The sequence below is a fragment of the Oncorhynchus mykiss genome, chromosome 26 (genome assembly GCF_013265735.2).
Source record: "Oncorhynchus mykiss isolate Arlee chromosome 26, USDA_OmykA_1.1, whole genome shotgun sequence".
Taxonomy (NCBI): domain Eukaryota; kingdom Metazoa; phylum Chordata; class Actinopteri; order Salmoniformes; family Salmonidae; genus Oncorhynchus; species Oncorhynchus mykiss.
This window is the reverse complement of record NC_048590.1, coordinates 2,876,685-2,902,297: the sequence shown is the minus strand read 5'-3', so window position 1 is coordinate 2,902,297 and position 25,613 is coordinate 2,876,685. Positions and strand designations below refer to the sequence as shown.

The 25,613-nt window shown below is 40.2% G+C and overlaps 1 protein-coding gene across 1 annotated transcript in view; it reads left to right on the top strand.

The window, feature by feature from the left end:
- The window catches only part of LOC118944482 (sodium/hydrogen exchanger 5-like), a 49,591-nt gene that overhangs the window by 3,386 nt on the left and 20,592 nt on the right, over positions 1–25,613 (top strand). The window contains exons 2-6 of the mRNA XM_036964029.1: positions 10,205–10,283; positions 11,338–11,515; positions 14,317–14,537; positions 15,753–15,955; positions 23,615–23,704. Of these exons, the coding sequence (XP_036819924.1) occupies positions 10,205–10,283; positions 11,338–11,515; positions 14,317–14,537; positions 15,753–15,955; positions 23,615–23,704 (771 nt within the window). The remainder of the gene's footprint in view (positions 1–10,204; positions 10,284–11,337; positions 11,516–14,316; positions 14,538–15,752; positions 15,956–23,614; positions 23,705–25,613) is intronic.

Below are 25,613 nucleotides of genomic sequence, written 5' to 3'. Positions count from 1 at the left end.
TCTCTCTCTCTGTCCCCCCTCTCTTCTCTCTCTCTCTGTCCCCCCTCTCTTCTCTCTCTCTCTCTCTGTCCCCCCTCTCTTCTCTCTCTCTCTCTCTGTCCCCCCTCTCTTCTCTCTCTGTCCCCCCTCTCTTCTCTCTCTCTCTCTCTGTCCCCCCTCTCTTCTCTCTCCCCCTCTCTTCTCTCTCCCCCCCCCCCCTCTCTGTTTGTCCCCCCCCTCTCTGTTTGTCCCTAGCCAACCCACTAAACCCGCCACAACAAGCTCCTTTTGTTTATATGACCTGTGACCTTAAATTTGGTGAAGTACCCAGGATTTAGAGAGCGATCACGATTACCCTCTCACGATCACGCCCAGCAGCCCTTATTAAAACACCTCACAACGCTATATAGAACACCACCACTATATAGAACACCTACACTATATAGAACACCAACGCTATATAGAACACCAACACTATATAGAACACCAACACTATATAGAACACCAACACTATATAGAACACCAACACTATATAGAACACCAACACCTACACTATATAGAACACCAACACCAACACTATATAGAACACCAACACTATATAGAACACCAACACTATATAGAACACCAACACTATATAGAACACCGACACCGACACTATATAGAACACCAACACTATATAGAACACCAACACTATATAGAACACCAACACTATATAGAACACCAACACCAACACTATATAGAACACCGACACTATATAGAACACCAACACTATATAGAACACCACCACTATATAGAACACCAACACTATATACAACACCAACACTATATAGAACACCTACACTATATAGAACACCAACACTATATAGAACACCAACACTATATAGAACACCAACACTATATAGAACACCAACACTATATAGAACACCAACACTATATAGAACACCAACACCTACACTATATAGAACACCAACACTATATAGAACACCAACACTATATAGAACACCAACACTATATAGAACACCAACACTATATAGAACACCAACACTATATAGAACACCAACACTATATAGAACACCAACACTATATAGAACACCAACACTATATAGAACACCTACACTATATAGAACACCAACACTATATAGAACACCAACACTATATAGAACACCAACACTACATAGAACACCAACACCATCTAGAACACCAACACTATATAGAACACCAACACTATATAGATCACCAACACTATATAACACTACACTAAGACTAGTATTGTCCCGGTCAGCATCGATGCTGCAGAGCAATAACAACAAGACTAGTATTGTCCCGGTCAGCATCGATGCTGCAGAGCAATAACAACAAGACTAGTATTGTCCCGGTCAGCATCGATGCTGCACAGCGATAACAACAAGACTAGTATTGTCCTGGTCAGCAATACGAAATACTATCTGTGCTTGATTGAGCTGGTCTGTTGCGATTGAACCGATGGAAAAGTCTGAAATGTTCACTACCATGTCCACCTGGCACGCAAATCCTGAAGCAAACACTATCTGGTTAACCGTACTCCCCCCCCCCCCCCCCCCTATATAGAACACCAACACTATATAGAACACCAACACTATATAGAACACCAACACCAACACTATATAGAACACCAACACTATATAGAACACCAACACTATATAGAACACCAACACTATATAGAACACCAACACCAACACTATATAGAACACCAACACCGACACTATATAGAACACCAACACTATATAGAACACCAACACTATATAGAACACCAACACCAACACTATATAGAACACCAACACCAACACTATATAGAACACCAACACTATATAGAACACCAACACTATATACAACACCAACACTATATAGAACACCAACACTATATAGAACACCGACACTATATAGAACACCAACACTATATAGAACACCAACACTATATAGAACACCGACACTATATAGAACACCAACACTAACACTATATAGAACACCAACACTATATAGAACACCAACACCAACACTATATAGAACACCTACACTATATAGAACACCAACACTATATAGAACACCAACACTATATAGAACACCAACACTATATAGAACACCGACACTATATAGAACACCAACACTAACACTATATAGAACACCAACACTATATAGAACACCAACACCAACACTATATAGAACACCTACACTATATAGAACACCAACACTATATAGAACACCGACACTATATAGAACACCAACACTATATAGAACACCAACACTATATAGAACACCGACACTATATAGAACACCAACACTAACACTATATAGAACACCAACACTATATAGAACACCAACACTATATAGAACACCAACACTATATAGAACACCGACACCGACACTATATAGAACACCAACACTATATAGAACACCAACACCAACACTATATAGAACACCAACACTATATAGAACACCAACACTATATAGAACACCAACACCAACACTATATAGAACACCAACACTATATAGAACACCAACACCAACACTATATAGAACACCAACACTATATAGAACACCAACACTATATAGAACACCAACACCAACACTATATAGAACACCAACACTATATAGAACACCAACACTATATAGAACACCAACACCAACACTATATAGAACACCAACACTATATAGAACACCAACACTATATAGAACACCAACACTATATAGAACACCAACACTATATAGAACACCAACACTATATAGAACACCAACACTATATAGAACACCAACACCAACACTATATAGAACACCAACACTATATAGAACACCAACACTATATAGAACACCAACACTATATAGAACACCAACACTATATAGAACACCAACACCAACACTATATAGAACACCAACACCGACACTATATAGAACACCAACACTATATAGAACACCAACACTATATAGAACACCAACACCAACACTATATAGAACACCAACACCAACACTATATAGAACACCAACACTATATAGAACACCAACACTATATAGAACACCAACACTATATACAACACCAACACTATATAGAACACCGACACTATATAGAACACCAACACTATATAGAACACCAACACTATATAGAACACCGACACTATATAGAACACCAACACTAACACTATATAGAACACCAACACTATATAGAACACCAACACCAACACTATATAGAACACCTACACTATATAGAACACCAACACTATATAGAACACCAACACTATATAGAACACCAACACTATATAGAACACCGACACTATATAGAACACCAACACTAACACTATATAGAACACCAACACTATATAGAACACCAACACCAACACTATATAGAACACCTACACTATATAGAACACCAACACTATATAGAACACCGACACTATATAGAACACCAACACTATATAGAACACCAACACTATATAGAACACCGACACTATATAGAACACCAACACTAACACTATATAGAACACCAACACTATATAGAACACCAACACTATATAGAACACCAACACTATATAGAACACCGACACCGACACTATATAGAACACCAACACTATATAGAACACCAACACCAACACTATATAGAACACCAACACTATATAGAACACCAACACTATATAGAACACCAACACCAACACTATATAGAACACCAACACTATATAGAACACCAACACCAACACTATATAGAACACCAACACTATATAGAACACCAACACTATATAGAACACCAACACCAACACTATATAGAACACCAACACTATATAGAACACCAACACTATATAGAACACCAACACCAACACTATATAGAACACCAACACTATATAGAACACCAACACCAACACTATATAGAACACCAACACTATATAGAACACCAACACTATATAGAACACCAACACCAACACTATATAGAACACCAACACCGACACTATATAGAACACCTACACTATATAGAACACCAACACTATATAGAACACCGACACTATATAGAACACCAACACTATATAGAACACCAACACTATATAGAACACCAACACTATATAGAACACCAACACTATATAGAACACCGACACCGACACTATATAGAACACCAACACTATATAGAACACCAACACTATATAGAACACCAACACTATATAGAACACCAACACTATATAGAACACCAACACTATATAGAACACCAACACTAGATAGAACACCAACACTATATAGAACACCAACACTATATACAACACCGACACTATATAGAACACCAACACTATATAGAACACCAACACTATATAGAACACCAACACTATATAGAACACCGACACCGACACTATATAGAACACCAACACTATATAGAACACCAACACCAACACTATATAGAACACCAACACTATATAGAACACCAACACTATATAGAACACCAACACTATATAGAACACCAACACTATATAGAACACCAACACTATATAGAACACCAACACTATATAGAACACCAACACTATATAGAACACCAACACTATATAGAACACCAACACTATATAGAACACCAACACTATATAGAACACCGACACCGACACTATATAGAACGCCAACACTATATAGAACACCAACACTATATAGAACACCAACACTATATAGAACACCAACACTATATAGAACACCAACACTATATAGAACACCAACACTATATAGAACACCAACACTATATAGAACACCAACACTATATAGAACACCAACACTATATAGAACACCAACACTATATAGAACACCGACACCGACACTATATAGAACACCAACACTATATAGAACACCAACACTATATAGAACACCAACACTATATAGAACACCGACACCGACACTATATAGAACACCAACACTATATAGAACACCGACACCGACACTATATAGAACACCAACACTATATAGAACACCAACACTATATAGAACACCAACACTATATAGAACACCAACACCAACACTATATAGAACACCAACACTATATACAACACCAACACTATATACAACACCAACACTATATAGAACACCAACACCAACACTATATAGAACACCAACACTATATACAACACCAACACTATATACAACACCAACACTATATAGAACACCGACACTATATAGAACACCAACACTATATAGAACACCAACACTATATAGAACACCAACACTATATAGAACACCAACACTATATAGAACACCAACACTATATAGAACACCAACACTATATAGAACACCAACACTATATAGAACACCAACACTATATAGAACACCAACACTATATAGAACACCAACACTATATAGAACACCGACACTATATAGAACACCAACACTATATAGAACACCGACACTATATAGAACACCAACACCGACACTATATAGAACACCAACACTATATAGAACACCAACACTATATAGAACACCAACACCGACACTATATAGAACACCAACACTATATAGAACACCAACACTATATAGAACACCAACACTATATAGAACACCGACACCGACACTATATAGAACACCAACACTATATAGAACACCAACACTATATAGAACACCAACACTATATACAACACCAACACTATATAGAACACCGACACTATATAGAACACCAACACTATATAGAACACCAACACTATATAGAACACCAACACTATATAGAACACCAACGCTATATAGAACACCAACACTATATAGAACACCAACACTATATAGAACACCAACACTATATAGAACACCAACACTATATAGAACACCGACACCGACACTATATAGAACACCAACACTATATAGAACACCGACACTATATAGAACACCAACACTATATAGAACACCAACACTATATAGAACACCAACACTATATAGAACACCAACACTGTATAGAACACCAACACTATATAGAACACCGACACTATATAGAACACCAACACTATATAGAACACCAACACTATATAGAACACCAACACTATATAGAACACCAACACTATATACAACACCAACACTATATAGAACACCAACACTATATAGAACACCAACACTATATAGAACACCGACACCGACACTATATAGAACACCAACACTATATAGAACACCAACACTATATAGAACACCAACACTATATAGAACACCAACACTATATAGAACACCGACACTATATAGAACACCGACACCGACACTATATAGAACACCAACACTATATAGAACACCAACACTATATAGAACACCAACACTATATAGAACACCGACACTATATAGAACACCAACACTATATAGAACACCGACACCGACACTATATAGAACACCAACACTATATAGAACACCAACACTATATAGAACACCAACACTATATAGAACACCAACACTATATAGAACACCAACACTATATAGAACACCAACACTATATAGAACACCAACACTATATAGAACACCAACACTATATAGAACACCAACACTATATAGAACACCAACACTATATAGAACACCAACACTATATAGAACACCAACACCATCTAGAACACCAACACCATCTAGAACACCAACACTATATAGAACACCAACACTATATAGAACACCAACACTATATAGAACACCAACACTATATAGAACACCAACACCAACACTATATAGAACACCAACACTATATAGAACACCAATACTATATAGAACACCAACACCAACACTATATAGAACACCAACACCAACACTATATAGAACACCAACACTATATAGAACACCAACACCAACACTATATAGAACACCAACACTATATAGAACACCAACACCAACACTATATAGAACACCAACACTATATAGAACACCAACACCAACACTATATAGAACACCAACACTATATACAACACCGACACTATATAGAACACCAACACTATATAGAACACCAACGCTATATAGAACACCGACACTATATAGAACACCAACACTATATAGAACACCAACACCAACACTATATAGAACACCTACACTATATAGAACACCAACACTATATAGAACACCAACACCAACACTATATAGAACACCTACACTATATAGAACACCAACACTATATAGAACACCAACACTATATAGAACACCAACACCAACACTATATAGAACACCTACACTATATAGAACACCAACACTATATAGAACACCAACACTATATAGAACACCAACACTATATAGAACACCAACACTATATAGAACACCAACACTATATAGAACACCAACACTATATAGAACACCAACACTATATAGAACACCAACACTATATAGAACACCGACGCTATATAGAACACCGACGCTATATAGAACACCAACACTATATACAACACCAACACTATATAGAACACCCACACTATATAGAACACCAACACTATATAGAACATCAACACTATATAGAACACCAACACTATATAGAACACCAACACTACATAGAACACCAACACTATATAGAACACCAACACTATATAGAACACCAAAACTATATAGAACACCAACACTATATAGAACACCAACACTATATAGAACACCAACACCAACACTATATAGAACACCAACACTATATAGAACACCAACACCAACACTATATAGAACACCAACACTATATAGAACACCAACACTATATAGAACACCAACACTATATAGAACACCAACACTATATAGAACACCGACACTATATAGAACACCAACACTATATAGAACACCAACACCAACACTATATAGAACACCAACACTATATAGAACACCAACACTATATAGAACACCAACACTATATAGAACACCAACACTATATAGAACACCAACACTATATAGAACACCAACACTATATACAACACCAACACTATATAGAACACCAACACTATATACAACACCGACACTATATAGAACCCCCCCCCCCCCCCCCCCCCCCGGGTCTGGTAAACCATACTCCGCCCCCCCCCAGGTCTGGTAAACCATACTCCGCCCCCCCCCCCAGGTCTGGTAAACCGTACTCTGTTTCCCTCCCCCCAAGGTCTGGTAAACCGTACTCCGTTCCCTCCCCCCAAGGTCTGGTAAACCGTACTCTGTTTCCCTCCCCCCAAGGTCTGGTAAACCGTACTCCGTTTCCCTCCCCCCCCAGGTCTGGTAAACCGTACTCCGTTCCCTCCCCCCAAGGTCTGGTAAACCGTACTCCGTTTCCCTCCCCCCAGGTCTGGTAAACCGTACTCTGTTTCCCTCCCCCCAAGGTCTGGTAAACCGTACTCCGTTTCCCTCCCCCCCCAGGTCTGGTAAACCGTACTCCGTTTCCCTCCCCCCCAGGTCTGGTAAACCGTACTCCGTTTCCCTCCCCCCAGGTCTGGTAAACCGTACTCTGTTTCCCTCCCCCCAAGGTCTGGTAAACCGTACTCCGTTTCCCTCCCCCCCAGGTCTGGTAAACCGTACTCCGTTTCCCTCCCCCCAGGTCTGGTAAACCGTACTCCGTTTCCTCCCCCCAGGTCTGGTAAACCATACTCCACCCCCCCCCCCCTCCCCAGGTCTGGTAAACCGTACTCCGTTTCCTCCCCCCCAGGTCTGGTAAACCGTACTCCGTTTCCTCCCCCCCAGGTCTGGTAAACCGTACTCCGTTTCCCTCCCCCCTCCCCCCCAGGTCTGGTAAACCGTACTCCGTTTCCCTCCTCCCCCAGGTCTGGTAAACCGTACTCCGTTTCCCTCCCCCCCAGGTCTGGTAAACCGTACTCCGTTTCCCTCCCCCCAGGTCTGGTAAACCGTACTCCGTTTCCTCCCCCCCAGGTCTGGTAAACCGTACTCCGTTTCCCTCCCCCCCAGGTCTGGTAAACCGTACTCCGTTTCCCTCCCCCCTCCCCCCCAGGTCTGGTAAACCGTACTCCGTTTCCCTCCTCCCCCAGGTCTGGTAAACCGTACTCCGTTTCCCTCCCCCCCAGGTCTGGTAAACCGTACTCCGTTTCCTCCCCCCCAGGTCTGGTAAACCGTACTCCGTTTCCCTCCCCCCTCCCCCCCTGGTCTGGTAAACCGTACTCCGTTTCCCTCCCCCCTCCCCCCCTGGTCTGGTAAACCGTACTCCGTTTCCTCCCCCCCAGGTCTGGTAAACCGTACTCCGTTTCCCTCCCCCCCCAGGTCTGGTAAACCGTACTCCGTTTCCCTCCCCCCCCAGGTCTGGTAAACCGTACTCCGTTTCCCTCCCCCCCAGGTCTGGTAAACCGTACTCCGTTTCCCTCCCCCCCCAGGTCTGGTAAACCGTACTCCGTTTCCCTCCCCCCCAGGTCTGGTAAACCGTACTCCGTTTCCCTCCCCCCCCAGGTCTGGTAAACCGTACTCCGTTTCCCTCCCCCCAGGTCTCAAGCTCAGGCTTATTTGATGAGAAATGTAAGCAGCTTTGCTCTTGGGTTTCTGTCGTAGTAGGCCGTGAGACACATTAGAAAGTCTATTCACGTTGTTTACCCCAGGCCTTTAATAGTGGATCAGGGTTATAACCAGCCTTTAATAGTGGATCAGGGTTATAACCAACCCCAGGCCTTTAATAGTGGATCAGGGTTATAACCAACCCCAGGCCTTTAATAGTGAATCAGGGTTATAACCAACCCCAGGCCTTTAATAGTGAATCAGGGTTATAACCAGCCTTTAATAGTGGATCAGGGTTATAATCAACCCAAGGCCTTTAATAGTGGATCAGGGTTATAACCAGCCTTTAATAGTGGATCAGGGTTATAATCAACCCCAGGCCTTTAATAGTGGATCAGGGTTATAACCAGCCTTTAATAGTGGATCAGGGTTATAATCAACCCCAGGCCTTTAATAGTGGATCAGGGTTATAACCAGCCTTTAATAGTGGATCAGGGTTATAACCAAGCCCAGGCCTTTAATATTGGATCAGGGTTATAACCAGCCCCAGGCCTTTAATAGTGGATCAGGGTTATAACCAGCCTTTAATAGTGGATCAGGGTTATAACCAACCCCAGGCCTTTAATAGTGGATCAGGGTTATAACCAGCCTTTAATAGTGGATCAGGGTTATAACCAAGCCCAGGCCTTTAATAGTAGATCAGGGTTATAACCAGCCCCAGGCCTGCAGTGCTGCAGTATGCTGTGCACCACCAATAAGTAGCACCCACCTGTATAGAGAATGCATTGTGTTATTGAGAGAGTTACAAAGACAATCTCCTGATGATGTCATGTCTCCTCCTCTGCAGGTGTTGTATAAGGTGTACATGTCCTTCGTGGAGGTGGGCCCTGAGAATGTTCAGACAGCTGACTATTTCAAAGGAGTGGGTGAGGATGAGTTCTGGTGTTTAGCTGTAGTCTGTGTTAGCTGTAGTCTGTGTTAGCTCTAGTCTGTGTTTAGCTCTAGTCTGTGTTTAGCTGTAGTCTGTGTTAGCTGTAGTCTGTGTTAGCTCTAGTCTGTGTTTAGCTCTAGTCTGTGTTTAGCTGTAGTCTGTGTTTAGCTGTAGTCTGTGTTAAGTGTAGTCTGTGTTAAGTGTAGTCTGTGTTAAGTGTAGTCTGTGTTAAGTGTAGTCTGTGTTAAGTGTAGTCTGTGTTAAGTGTAGTCTGTGTTAGCTGTAGTCTGTGTTAGCTGTAGTCTGTGTTAGTTGTAGTCTGTGTTAGCTCTAGTCTGTGTTTAGCTGTAGTCTGTGTTAGCTGTAGTCTGTGTTAGCTGTAGTCTGTGTTAGCTGTAGTCTGTGTTAGCTGTAGTCTCTGTTTAGCTGTAGTCTGTGTTAGCTGTAGTCTGTGTTAGCTGTAGTCTGTGTTAGCTGTAGTCTCTGTTTAGCTGTAGTCTGTGTTAGCTGTAGTCTGTGTTAGCTGTAGTCTATTTACACATACACTATGCTCTGCATAGCCACTATGAGACCTCTCCTGATGTCCTGTCTCTGAACCTAAAGACTCTCCCACGTCCCCTGTGCCTCCTCTCTTCCTCCTCCCCTCTCTCTCCACCCTTCCTCCTCCCCTCTCCCTCCACCCTTCCTCTCTCCCCCTCCACCCTTCCTCCTCCTCCCCCTCTTCCTCCCTGTCTCCCTCCACCCTTCCTCCTCCACCTCCCCATCTTCCTCCTCCTTTCTCCTCTTCATCCCTTTCTCCCCATCTTCCTCCACCCCTCTCCTCTTCCTCCCTGTCTCCCCATCTTCCTCCACCCCTCTCCTCTTCCTCCCTGTCTCCCTCCACCCTTCCTCCTCCACCTCCCCATCTTCCTCATCCCTTCTCCTCTTCCTCCCTGTCTCCCCATCTTCCTCCACCCCTCTCCTCTTCCTCCCTGTCTCCCTCCACCCTTCCTCCTCCCCCTCCTCCTCCTCCCCATCTTCGTCCTTCTCTCCCTCCTCTCCCTCCTCAGCCTCATTCCTCATCGTCAGTATTGGGGGGACCATGGTGGGTCTGATCTTTGCTGCTCTCCTAGCCTTCATCACACGTTTCACCAAGAAGGTCCGCATCATTGAGCCTCTATTGGTCTTCCTCATGGTCTACCTGGCCTACCTCACCGCTGAGCTCTTCTCTCTGTCCGCCATCTTGTCGTGAGTACATCTTTAGTGTGTGTTGTAGAAATCACCACAGAAACTGTGATGGTCTGTACTCAAAAATATGTTGCATTTAAACTCACTTCATTGTTCTAACATATTTTTTATTCCGCTGTCATTAGTCTGTGTGTGTGTGTGTGTGTGTGTGTGTGTCTGTGTGCGTGTGCGTGTGTGTCTGTGTCTATGTCTATGTGTGTGTGTGTGTGTCAGTGCCTCCTGAAAGTATTCAGACCCCTCGACATGTTCCACATTTTATTACGTTACATCCTTATTCTAAAATGGATTAAATAAAACATGTTCCTCAGTAATCTACACACAATAACCCATTATGACATCACAATACCCCATAATGACATCACAATAACCCATTATGACATAGCAAGAAGGGGAAAAAAAAAGAAAATTGAGCTCAGGTGTATCCTGTTTCTATTGATCATCCTTGAGATGTTTCTACAACTTGATTGGAGTCCACCTGTGGTAAATTCAATTGATTGGACATGATTTGGAAAGGCACACACCTGTGTCAGCGGGTACATGTAAATGTGTGTGTGTATAGACCAACATTAAAACACAACCACTGTATGTTTCAATATGAACATCTCCACAGGACCTATCCTCCCTATAGACCTACATTACAATACAACCACTGTATGTTACAATATGAACATCTCAACAGGACCTATCCTCCCTATAGACCTACATTACAATACAACCACTGTATGTTTCAATATGAACATCTCCACAGGACCTATCTTCCCTATAGACCTACAATACAATACAATCATTGTATGTTACAATATGAACATCTCAACAGGACCTATCCTCCCTATAGACCTACATTACAATACAACCACTGTATGTTACAATAGGACCATGCCGCAGGACTACCTGACATGATGACTCCTTGCTGTCCCCAGTCCACCTGACTGTGCTGCTGCTCCAGTTTCAACTGTTCTGCCTTATTATTATTCAACCATGCTGGTCATTTATGAACATCTTGGCCATGTTCTGTTATAATCTCCACCCGGCACAGCCAGAAGAGGACTGGCCACCCCACATAGCCTGGTTCCTCTCTAGGTTTCTTCCTAGGTTTTGGCCTTTCTAGGGAGTTTTTCCTAGCCACTGTGCTTCTACACCTGCATTACTTGCTCTTTGGGGGTTTTTAGGCTGGGTTTCTGTACAGCACTTTGAGATATCAGCTGATGTACGAAGGGCTATATAAATACATTTGATTTGATTTGAACATCTCAACAGGACCTATCCTCCCTATAGACCTACATTACAATACAACCACTGTATGTTACAATATTAACATCTCAACAGGACCTATCCTCCCTATAGACCTACATTACAATACAACCACTGTATGTTACAATATGAACATCTCAACAGGACCTATCCTCCCTATAGACCTACATTACAATACAACCACTGTATGTTACAATATGAACATCTCAACAGGACCTATCTTCCCTACAGACCTACATTACAATACAACCACTGTATGTTACAATATGAACATCTCAACAGGACCTATCTTCCCTACAGACCTACATTACAATACAACCAACATGCAAACAATGCAGTTGTAAACATGTAATAGGTTTTTGTTTCATCACTGATTCTACGTGTCAGTGTGAATCATGTCTCATATCTCCCCCCTTCATAACATTACAGTTGTATAGCTAACAGGCTGTGTGTTTGTAGATGGACTGAGGTAGGTAGATTGTATAGCTAACAGGCTGTGTGTTTGTAGATGGACTGAGGTAGGTAGATTGTATAGCTAACAGGCTGTGTGTTTGTAGATGGACTGAGGTAGGTAGATTGTATAGCTAACAGGCTGTGTGTTTGTAGATGGACTGAGGTAGGTAGATTGTATAGCTAACAGGCTGTGTGTTTGTAGATGGACTGAGGTGGGTAGATTGTATAGCTAACAGGCTGTGTGTTTGTAGATGGACTGAGGTAGGTAGATTGTACAGCTAACAGGCTGTGTGTTTGTAGATGGACTGAGGTGAATGAACCTACAGCAGCCAAGGTGATAATGGCTGGGGTCATTTTGCCTTGTTTTGCTGTTCTCCAAATAGCATTTTAGAGATTTTAAATCGTATAGAAATGCAGTAAATGAGCTTCAATTTTCCAAAATGTCCTCTTCCGGACCACTCAAACTCAAACCCTGGTTAAGGCCCTGGGCTCAGGTTCTCTAAACCCTCTTTAGAAGGAATGTCTTCTAAACTGCCATGTTTTTCTCTTAACTATAGACTTAAGAAGAAAGTTCAGCAAAGTTGCAATTCCTCAAAAAGGTTCTTGGAAAATTCTCTTTCGCTGTTTTCTTATGTTTCTCCTTAATTAATTCTCCATATTCTTGAAAATAAAGTTTGTGGTAAATATTTTTAAATTCCAAGATAGCTCAACCATTGTCTTAAACTCTGGGCAGTGAGAGAAAACAGCTCATGAAAATCAATTGTACATAATTCACTCTCAAACTATATCTAAACGTTTCATTATTGATTATTTTAAGTATTGATAATTTTATTAAGTATTGATAATTTTTTTGCCATCGCTAGCTAGCTCGATAGCTAAATTGGTTGCCTAGCAACAAACATCTTAAGAAGACACGTATAAGAAGATGTTTGAGGAGTTTGTAAGAAAATCATAAAATCTTAAAATATTGTTGAGGAATTGCACTTACTTACTCTTATGAACTTTTTAATTTTTTTGCATTTAAGAAGTGTTTTGTGAATCTGGACCCTGGTCCTCTCCTGTCCTCTGTCTCTCTCTCTCTCTCTCTCCACCTTCAGAATGACGTTCTGTGGTATCGGCTGTAACAAGTACGTGGAGGCCAACATATCCCAGAAATCTCGTACCACGGTGAAGTACACGATGAAAACCCTGGCCAGCATCGCCGAAACCATCATCTTCATCTTCCTGGGCATCTCAGCCGTGGACAAATCTAAGTGGGCCTGGGACACAGGACTCATCTCCTGTACGCTCATCTTCATCTTCGTCTTCAGGGCCCTGGGTAGGTGTGCCCTCTTACTAAACATTGATTTAGTACCCAGCGTTGTTACTCTACACATAGCTGAAGGTGAATCTCAACACTATACTACTATGTATCAGGGATTGCAGCCCCCTGGGTAAGAGTGGACCTACGCAGCACAAAGAGAGGAGTCTTCTCTGTCCTTAATGTGGATTTATTTGACCAACATTCTTGTCTGAGAGAGCCTTTCGTCAGGGTGCTTGTCTGGAGAGAGCCTTTCGTCAGGGTGCTTGTCTGAAGAGCCTTTCGTCAGGGTGCTTGTCTGGAGAGAGCCTTTCGTCAGGGTGCTTGTCTGGAGAGAGCCTTTCGTCAGGGTGCTTGTCTGGAGAGAGCCTTTCGTCAGGGTGCTTGTCTGGAGAGAGCCTTTCGTCAGGGTGCTTGTCTGGAGAGAGCCTTTCGTCAGGGTGCTTGTCTGAGAGAGCCTTTCGTCAGGGTGCTTGTCTGGAGAGAGCCTTTCGTCAGGGTGCTTGTCTGGAGAGAGCCTTTCGTCAGGGTGCTTGTCTGGAGAGAGCCTTTCGTCAGGGTGCTTGTCTGGAGAGAGCCTTTCGTCAGGGTGCTTGTCTGAAGAGCCTTTCGTCAGGGTGCTTGTCTGGAGAGAGCCTTTCGTCAGGGTGCTTGTCTGGAGAGAGCCTTTCGTCAGGGTGCTTGTCTGGAGAGAGCCTTTCGTCAGGGTGCTTGTCTGGAGAGAGCCTTTCGTCAGGGTGCTTGTCTGAGAGAGAGCCTTTCGTCAGGGTGCTTGTCTGAAGAGCCTTTCGTCAGGGTGCTTGTCTGGAGAGAGCCTTTCGTCAGGGTGCTTGTCTGGAGAGCCTTTCGTCAGGGTGCTTGTCTGGAGAGAGCCTTTCGTCAGGGTGCTTGTCTGGAGAGAGCCTTTCGTCAGGGTGCTTGTCTGAGAGAGAGCCTTTCGTCAGGGTGCTTGCTTTACACACAGATACTGAACAGAGTCTTGAGGATCCAGCGTGTTTTATCAGTGATCGGGCCTCTCTATAAAACCTTTAATGCCAAACAGATGATAAAATAATCACTCATTCAATTAACTCCAAAACGTGTCTGAATATCTGCCGTCCTTTATCAATAATCAAGACTCTGTACTCAATGATGAGTCTGAGGATGTATTGGCACGACTTCATATATACTGTGGGGGGGGGGATAAGTATTATACTGTAGCTGTTGGATTCTCTTGTCTCTGATCTCTTTCAGGTGTGGTCATGCAGACCTGGGTGTTGAACTGGTTCCGCCTCGTCCCATTGGACAAGATCGACCAGGTGGTGATGTCGTACGGTGGCCTGCGAGGGGCGGTGGCGTTTGCCTTGGTGGTGCTGCTGGACGCAGAACGGGTCCCGGCTAAAGACTACTTCGTGGCCACAACCATCATAGTGGTTTTCTTCACTGTGATGTTCCAGGTAAAGTATTTACTAGAGATATTTTAATACTAGAGATATTTTAATACATATTTTATACTAGATATATTTTAATACATATTTTATACTAGAGATATTTTAATACCAGAGATATTTTAATACCAGAGATATTTTAATACTAGAGATATTTTAATACCAGAGATATTTTAATACTAGAGATATTTTAATACCAGAGATATTTTAATACCAGAGATATTTTAATACCAGAGATATTTTAATACTAGAGATATTTTAATACTAGAGATATTTTAATACTAGATATATTTTAATACAAGCTATATTTTAATACTAGAGATATTTTAATACAAGCCATATTTTAATACTAGAGATATTTTAATACTAGAGATATTTTAATACTAGATATCATTTAATACTAGATATATTTTAATACTAGAGATATTTTAATACTAGAGATATTTTATACTATATATATTTTTATACTAGAGATATTTTAATACTAGATATATTTTAAAACTAGAGATATTTTAAAACTAGAGATATTTTTATACTAGAGATATTTTAATACTAGAGATATTTAATACCAGATATTTTATACTATATATATTTTAATACTAGAGATATTTAATACCAGAGATATTTTATACTATATATATTTTTATACTAGAGATATTTTAATAAATATTTTAATTCTAGAGATATTTTAATACTAGATATATTTTAAAACTAGAGATATTTTAAAACTAGAGATATTTTTATACTAGAGATATTTAATACCAGATATTTTATACTATATATATTTTTATACTAGAGATATTTTAATAGATATTTTAATACTAGAGATATTTTAATACTAGAGATATTTAATACCAGAGATATTTTATACTATATATATTTTTATACTAGAGATATTTTAATAAATATTTTAATTCTAGAGATATTTTAATACTAGATATATTTTAAAACTAGAGATATTTTAAAACTATAGATATTTTAATACTAGAGATATTTTTATACTAGAGATATTTAATACCAGATATTTTATACTATATATATTTTTATACTAGAGATATTTTAATAGATATTTTAATACTATAGATATTTTAATACTAGATATATTTAATACCAGAGATATTTTAAAACTAGAGATTTTTATACTAGAGATATTTTAATAGATATTTTAATACTAGATATATTTTTACACTAGAGATATTTAAAAAAATATTTTAATACTGGAGATATTTTAATGCAAGCCATATTTTAATACTAGAGATATTTAATACCAGAGATATTTTAATACTAGATATATTTTTATACTAGAGATATTTTTACACTAGAGATATTTTAAAATATATTTTAATACTGGAGATATTTTAATGCAAGCCATATTTTAATACTAGAGATATTTAATACCAGAGATATTTTATACTATATATATTTTTATACTAGAGATATTTTAATAGATATTTTAATACTAGAGATATTTTAATACTAGATATATTTTAATACCAGAGATATTTTAAAACTAGAGATATTTTAAAACTAGAGATATTTTTATACTAGAGATATTTTAATACTAGATATATTTTTATACTAGAGCTATTTTAATACTAGAGATATTTTAATACTAGATATATTTTAATACTAGAGATATTTTAATACTAGATATATTTTTATACTAGAGCTATTTTAATACTAGAGATATTTTAATACTAGAGATATTTAATACCAGAGATATTTTATACTATATATATTTTTATACTAGAGATATTTTAATAGATATTTTAATACTAGAGATATTTTAATACTAGATATATTTTAATACCAGAGATATTTTAAAACTAGAGATATTTTTATACTAGAGATATTTTAATACTAGATATATTTTAATACTATATATATTTTAATACTAGAGATATTTAATACCAGAGATATTTTATACTATATATATTTTTATTCTAGAGATATTTTAATAGATATTTTAATACCAGAGATATTTTAATACTATATATATTTTTATACTAGAGATATTTTAATAGATATTTTAATACTAGAGATATTTTAATACTAGATATATTTTAATACCAGAGATATTTTAAAACTAGAGATATTTTTATACTAGAGATATTTTAATACTAGATATATTTTAATACTATATATATTTTAATACTAGAGATATTTAATACCAGAGATATTTTATACTATATATATTTTTATTCTAGAGATATTTTAATACTAGAGATATTTTAATACCAGAGATATTTTAAAACTAGAGATGTCTGGACATGTCTGGACACTGACTGTAGTCTATTATAATATTAACTGAAGTCTGGACACTGACTGTAGGTCTCATGTAGTCTATTATAATATTAACTGAAGTCTGGACACTGACTGTAGTCTATTATAATAGTAACTGAAGTCTGGACACTGACTGTAGTCTATTATAATATTAACTGAAGTCTGGACACTGACTGTAGGTCTCATGTAGTCTATTATAATATTAACTGAAGTCTGGACACTGACTGTAGTCTATTATAATAGTAACTGAAGTCTGGACACTGACTGTAGTCTATTATAATATTAACTGAAGTCTGGACACTGACTGTAGGTCTCATGTAGTCTATTATAATAGTAACTGAAGTCTGGACACTGACTGTAGTCTATTATAATAGTAACTGAAGTCTGGACACTGACTGTAGTCTATTATAATATTAACTGAAGTCTGGACACTGACTGTAGTCTATTATAATAGTAACTGAAGTCTGGACACTGACTGTAGTCTATTATAATATTAACTGAAGTCTGGACACTGACTGTAGGTCTCATGTAGTCTATTATAATATTAACTGAAGTCTGGACACTGACTGTAGTCTATTATAATATTAACTGAAGTCTGGACACTGACTGTAGGTCTCATGTAGTCTATTATAATATTAACTGAAGTCTGGACACTGACTGTAGTCCTCATGTAGTCTATTATAATAGTAACTGAAGTCTGGACACTGACTGTAGTCTATTATAATAGTAACTGAAGTCTGGACACTGACTGTAGGTCTCATGTAGTCTATTATAATAGTAACTGAAGTCTGGACACTGACTGTAGTCTATTATAATAGTAACTGAAGTCTGGACACTGACTGTAGGTCTCATGTAGTCTATTATAATAGTAACTGAAGTCTGGACACTGACTGTAGTCTATTATAATAGTAACTGAAGTCTGGACACTGACTGTAGGTCTCATGTAGTCTATTATAATAGTAACTGAAGTCTGGACACTGACTGTAGGTCTCATGTAGTCTATTATAATAGTAACTGAAGTCTGGACACTGACTGTAGTCTATTATAATATTAACTGAAGTCTGGACACTGACTGTAGGTCTCATGTAGTCTATTATAATAGTAACTGAAGTCTGGACACTGACTGTAGGTCTCATGTAGTCTATTATAATAGTAACTGAAGTCTGGACACTGACTGTAGTCTATTATAATAGTAACTGAAGTCTGGACACTGACTGTAGTCTATTATAATAGTAACTGAAGTCTGGACACTGACTGTAGTCTATTATAATAGTAACTGACGTCTGGACACTGACTGTAGTCTATAATAATATTAACTGAAGTCTGGACACTGGCTTTAGTCTATTATAATATTAACTGAAGTCTGGACACTGACTGTAGTCTATTATAATAGTAACTGAAGTCTGGACACTGACTGTAGTCTATTATAATATTAACTGAAGTCTGGACACTGACTGTAGGTCTCATGTAGTCTATTATAATATTAACTGAAGTCTGGACACTGACTGTAGTCTATTATAATATTAACTGAAGTCTGGACACTGACTGTAGTCTATTATACTAGTAACTGAAGTCTGGACACTGACTGTAGTCTATTATAATATTAACTGAAGTCTGGACACTGGCTGTAGTCTATTATAATATTAACTGAAGTCTGGACACTGACTGTAAGTCTCATGTAGTCTATTATAATATTAACTGAAGTCTGGACACTGACTCTAGTCTATTATAATATTAACTGAAGTCTGGACACTGACTGTAGGTCTCATGTAGTCTATTATAATAGTAACTGAAGTCTGGACACTGACTGTAGTCTATTATAATAGTAACTGAAGTTTGGACACTGACTGTATTCTATTATAATAGTAACTGAAGTCTGGACACTGACTGTAGTCTATTATAATATTAACTGAAGTCTGGACACTGACTGTAGTCTATTATAATAGTAACTGAAGTCTGGACACTGACTGCAGTCTATAATAATATTAACTGAAGTCTGGACACTGACTGTAGTCTATTATAATATTAACTGAAGTCTGGACACTGACTGTAGTCTATTATAATATTAACTGAAGTCTGGACACTGACTGTAGTCTATTATAATATTAACTGAAGTCTGGACACTGACTGTAGTCTATTATAATAGTAACTGAAGTATGGACACTGACTGTAGGTCTCATGTAGTCTATTATAATATTAACTGAAGTCTGGACACTGACTGTAGTCTATTATAATAGTAACTGAAGTCTGGACACTGACTGTAGTCTATTATAATATTAACTGAAGTCTGGACACTGACTGTAGTCTATTATAATATTAACTGAAGTCTGGACACTGACTGTAGTCTATTATAATAGTAACTGAAGTATGGACACTGACTGTAGTCTATTATAATAGTAACTGAAGTCTGGACACTGACTGTAGTCTATTATAATATTAACTGAAGTCTGGACACTGACTGTAGTCTATTATAATAGTAACTGAAGTCTGGACACTGACTGTAGTCTATTATAATAGTAACTGAAGTATGGACACTGACTGTAGTCTATTATAATATTAACTGAAGTCTGGACACTGACTGTAGTCTATTATAATATTAACTGAAGTCTGGACACTGACTGTAGTCTATTACAATAGTAACTGAAGTCTGGACACTGACTGTAGTCTATTATAATATTAACTGAAGTCTGGACACTGACTGTAGGTCTCATGTAGTCTATTATAATATTAACTGAAGTCTGGACACTGACTGTAGTCTATTATAATAGTAACTGAAGTCTGGACACTGACTGTAGGTCTCATGTAGTCTATTATAATATTAACTGAAGTCTGGACACTGACTGTAGTCTATTATAATATTAACTGAAGTCTGGACACTGACTGTAGTCTATTACAATAGTAACTGAAGTCTGGACACTGACTGTAGTCTATTATAATATTAACTGAAGTCTGGACACTGACTGTAGGTCTCATGTAGTCTATTATAATATTAACTGAAGTCTGGACACTGACTGTAGTCTATTATAATATTAACTGAAGTCTGGACACTGACTGTAGTCTATTACAATAGTAACTGAAGTCTGGACACTGACTTTAGTCTATTATAATATTAACTGAAGTCTGGACACTGACTGTAGGTCTCATGTAGTCTATTATAATATTAACTGAAGTCTGGACACTGACTGTAGTCTATTATAATAGTAACTGAAGTCTGGACACTGACTGTAGGTCTCATGTAGTCTATTATAATATTAACTGAAGTCTGGACACTGACTGTAGTCTATTACAATAGTAACTGAAGTCTGGACACTGACTGTAGTCTATTATAATATTAACTGAAGTCTGGACACTGACTGTAGGTCTCATGTAGTCTATTATAATATTAACTGAAGTCTGGACACTGACTGTAGTCTATTATAATAGTAACTGAAGTCTGGACACTGACTGTAGGACTCATGTAGATTACAATAATATTAACTCCTGCAGAACTAGGTGTTCCTTGCATTAATATTATAGATCAAAAGTACATTTTATCTCGGGAACCAGAATGGAGAAATATAATGTATTTCTTTCGGCAGGTTGGATCATTTTCAAAGCTTTTCATTTTCTTTTAAACCTGTCAAACTGAAATCTCCCTGGTCCACAAATGTTCTCCCTCCGCGTGTGAGAGAGAAGCAGAAATGGACGAGAGAACTTTACCCGATGTCAGCTAGATCGTCCATGATGCGTCGATCGTTCTATTGATTTATGACATCATTCTGCCGACCGGGGGTTTTATCGAGCGTTCCGGAGGAACGTCAGCTTAACGGCAGAAGAGGAGCTGCACGTATCTCATTATAGACACGTTGACTAACAAACAGCCTTCCACCAAAATGTCGGAAATTATAAGCAGAAACATGAGACGTAGCAGCTATTCCCTCACCCTCCCTGTCGCTCAGCCGCCCCATGAACAACGAGCCCAGGTAGCTTACATCAGCCTGTCAGCCAATCAGATGAAAACATCATGACATGGTTGTGTTTATGCCACATTAAAAATGTTTTAAAACATTTTAAAAGTGAAACAACGTATCTTCACTATCCATATAAATCCTCATTAACTTAAAACGGATTCTGTATGTAATTCTATGATCAGACCTATGATCATATAGAGAGAGGTCCCCACACCGGGAAGACATGACATCTACTCTCACCTCTTTGTGTACAGGAACACACCAGGCCCCTCCCCATAAACACTGGGTGTGTACAGGAACACACCAGGCCCCTCCCCATAAACACTGGGTGTGTACAGGAACACACCAGGCCCCTCCCCATAAACACTGGGTGTGTACAGGAATGTGTGACATGTGTGCAGGCTTTTTGTTCCAGCCAAGCGCTAATACATCAAACCCAGTCAGCGCTTGTTTTTCTGTTGACTCAACAGTCTTGGAGAGATCTTAGCACCCAGGCTGACCTTGCTCGGCCTGATCCAACACACTGTCTATCTAGTGCTTGTTGTCCTACATTGATAATCATATTGACATGCAGAATCAAGATGTGATTTATCTGTGTATTGATCCAGTGATATCAGAACATGGGGAGGGGCCTGGTGTGTTCCTGTACACACTCAGTGTTTATGGGGAGGGGCCTGGTGTGTTCATGTACACACTCGGTGTTTATCCCTGTGGCGCCATGAGCTGAGTGTGAATGGGAGGGATTTACATTACTAATCTCCTGTAACTCCTTCTTTGCTTCTTCCCTCTCTCCCTCATTCACCACCCATCTTTCACCCCATCTCTCTCTCTCTCTCTCTCTCCCTCATTCACCCCCCCTCTTTCACCCCACCCTCTCTCTCTCTCCCTCATTCGCCCCCTCTCTTTCACCCCCCCCCTCTCTCCCTCATTCACCCCTCCTTTCACCCCCCCTTTCACCCCACCCTCTCTCTCTCTCTCCCTCATTCACCCCCCCCTCTTTCACCCCACCCTTTCTCTCTCTCCCTCATTCACCCCCCCCTCTCTCTCTCACTCTCTCTCTCTCTCCCTCATTCACCCCCCCTTTCACCCTCCCCTCCCCTCTCTCTCTCTCTCTCTCTCTATATCTCTCTCTCTTTCCCTCTCTCAACCCCCTCCTCTCTCTCTCTCTCTCTCTCGCTCTGTCTCTCTCTCTCTCTCGCTCTGTCTCTCTCTCTCGCTCTGTCTCTCTCTCGCTCTGTCTCTCTCTCTCGCTCTGTCTCTCTCTCTCTCGCTCTGTCTCTCTCTCTCTCTCTGTCTCTCTCTCTCGCTCTGTCTCTCTCTCTCGCTCTGTCTCTCTCTCTCTCTCTGTCTCTCTCTCTCTCTCGCTCTGTCTCTCTCTCTCGCTCTGTCTCTCTCTCTCTCTCGCTCTGTCTCTCTCTCTCTCTCTTTCCTCCAGGGTCTGACCATCAAGCCTCTAGTGAACTGGCTCAAAGTACCTCGTGCCACCAACCGCAAGCCCACCATCAACGAGGAGATACACGAGCGTGTGAGCGATTCAGTTTAATCTCATCATATGAATGTAGTTCCATTGAAATCAACTTCAATTTAGTTCATTTCAGTTCGATCTATGTTTCTGTCTTCGTCACTGACGACTCAACTACGTCAAGCTCATTCTTAAAGAGCGATGTGTCATATGACCACTCAGTCACTGTCACATGACCACTCAGTCACTGTCATATGACCACTCAGTCACTGTCACATGACCACTCAGTCACTGTCATATGACCACTCAGTCACTGTCACATGACCACTCAGTCACTGTCATATGACCACTCAGTCACTGTCACATGACCACTCAGTCACTGTCATATGACCACTCAGTCACTGTCACATGACCACTCAGTCACTGTCACATGACCACTCAGTCACTGTCACATGACCACTCAGTCACTGTCACATGACCACTCAGTCACTGTCACATGACCACTCAGTCACTGTCATATGACCACTCAGTCACTGTCACATGACCACTCAGTCACTGTCATATGACCACTCAGTCACTGTCACATGACCACTCAGTCACTGTCACATGACCACTCAGTCACTGTCATATGACCACTCAGTCACTGTCACATGACCACTCAGTCACTGTCACATGACCACTCAGTCACTGTCACATGACCACTCAGTCACTGTCACATGACCACTCAGTCACTGTCATATGACCACTCAGTCACTGTCACATGACCACTCAGTCACTGTCACATGACCACTCAGTCACTGTCACATGACCACTCAGTCACTGTCACATGACCACTCAGTCACTGTCACATGACCACTCAGTCACTGTCATATGACCACTCAGTCACTGTCACGTCAGAGGAACAGCCGCTACGGTTCATCCTCATCCTTAAAGAGCGATGTGTCACATGACCACTCAGTCACTGTCACATGACCACTCAGTCACTGTCACGTCACAGGAACAGCCGCTACGGTTCATCCTCATCCTTAAAGAGCGATGTGTCACATGACCACTCAGTCACTGTCACATGACCACTCAGTCACTGTCACATGACCACTCAGTCACTGTCACGTCACAGGAACAGCCGCTACGGTTCATCCTCATCCTTAAAGAGCGATGTGTCACATGACCACTCAGTCACTGTCACATGACCACTCAGTCACTGTCACGTCACAGGAACAGCCGTTACGGCCTCAACTGAACGGAGACAGACTGACAGGAGGGACTCACAGATAGAGCTGCAGCACCTCAACTAACAAACGCACGCACACCCACCCACACACACACACACGCACACACACACCCACGCACCCACGCACGCACGCACGCACACACCCACCCACACACACGCACGCACGCACGCACGCACGCACACACACCCACCCACGCACGCACGCACACACACACCCACGCACGCACGCACGCACACACACACACACACACACACACACACACACACACGCATGTACGCACGCACACACCTCACCCCTCCTCATCTGTAGTGAAATCTTAGCTACTCTATAACACTGTGACAGATATGGGCCGACTCTCTCCTGTAACACTGTGACAGATATGGGCTGACTCTCTCCTGTGACACTGTGACAGATATGGGCTGACTCTCTCCTGTGACACTGTGACAGATATGGGCTGACTCTCTCCTGTGACACTGTGACAGATATGGGCTGACTCTCTCCTGTAACACTGTGACAGATATGGGCTGACTCTCTCCTGTGACAGATATGGCCGACTCTCTCCTGTGACAGATATGGGCCGACTCTCTCCTGTGACAGATATGGGCCGACTCTCTCCTGTGACAGATATGGCCGACTCTCTCCTGTGACAGATATGGCCGACTCTTCTGTAACACTGTGACAGATATGGGCCGACTCTCTCCTGTGACAGATATGGGCCGACTCTCTCCTGTGACAGATAT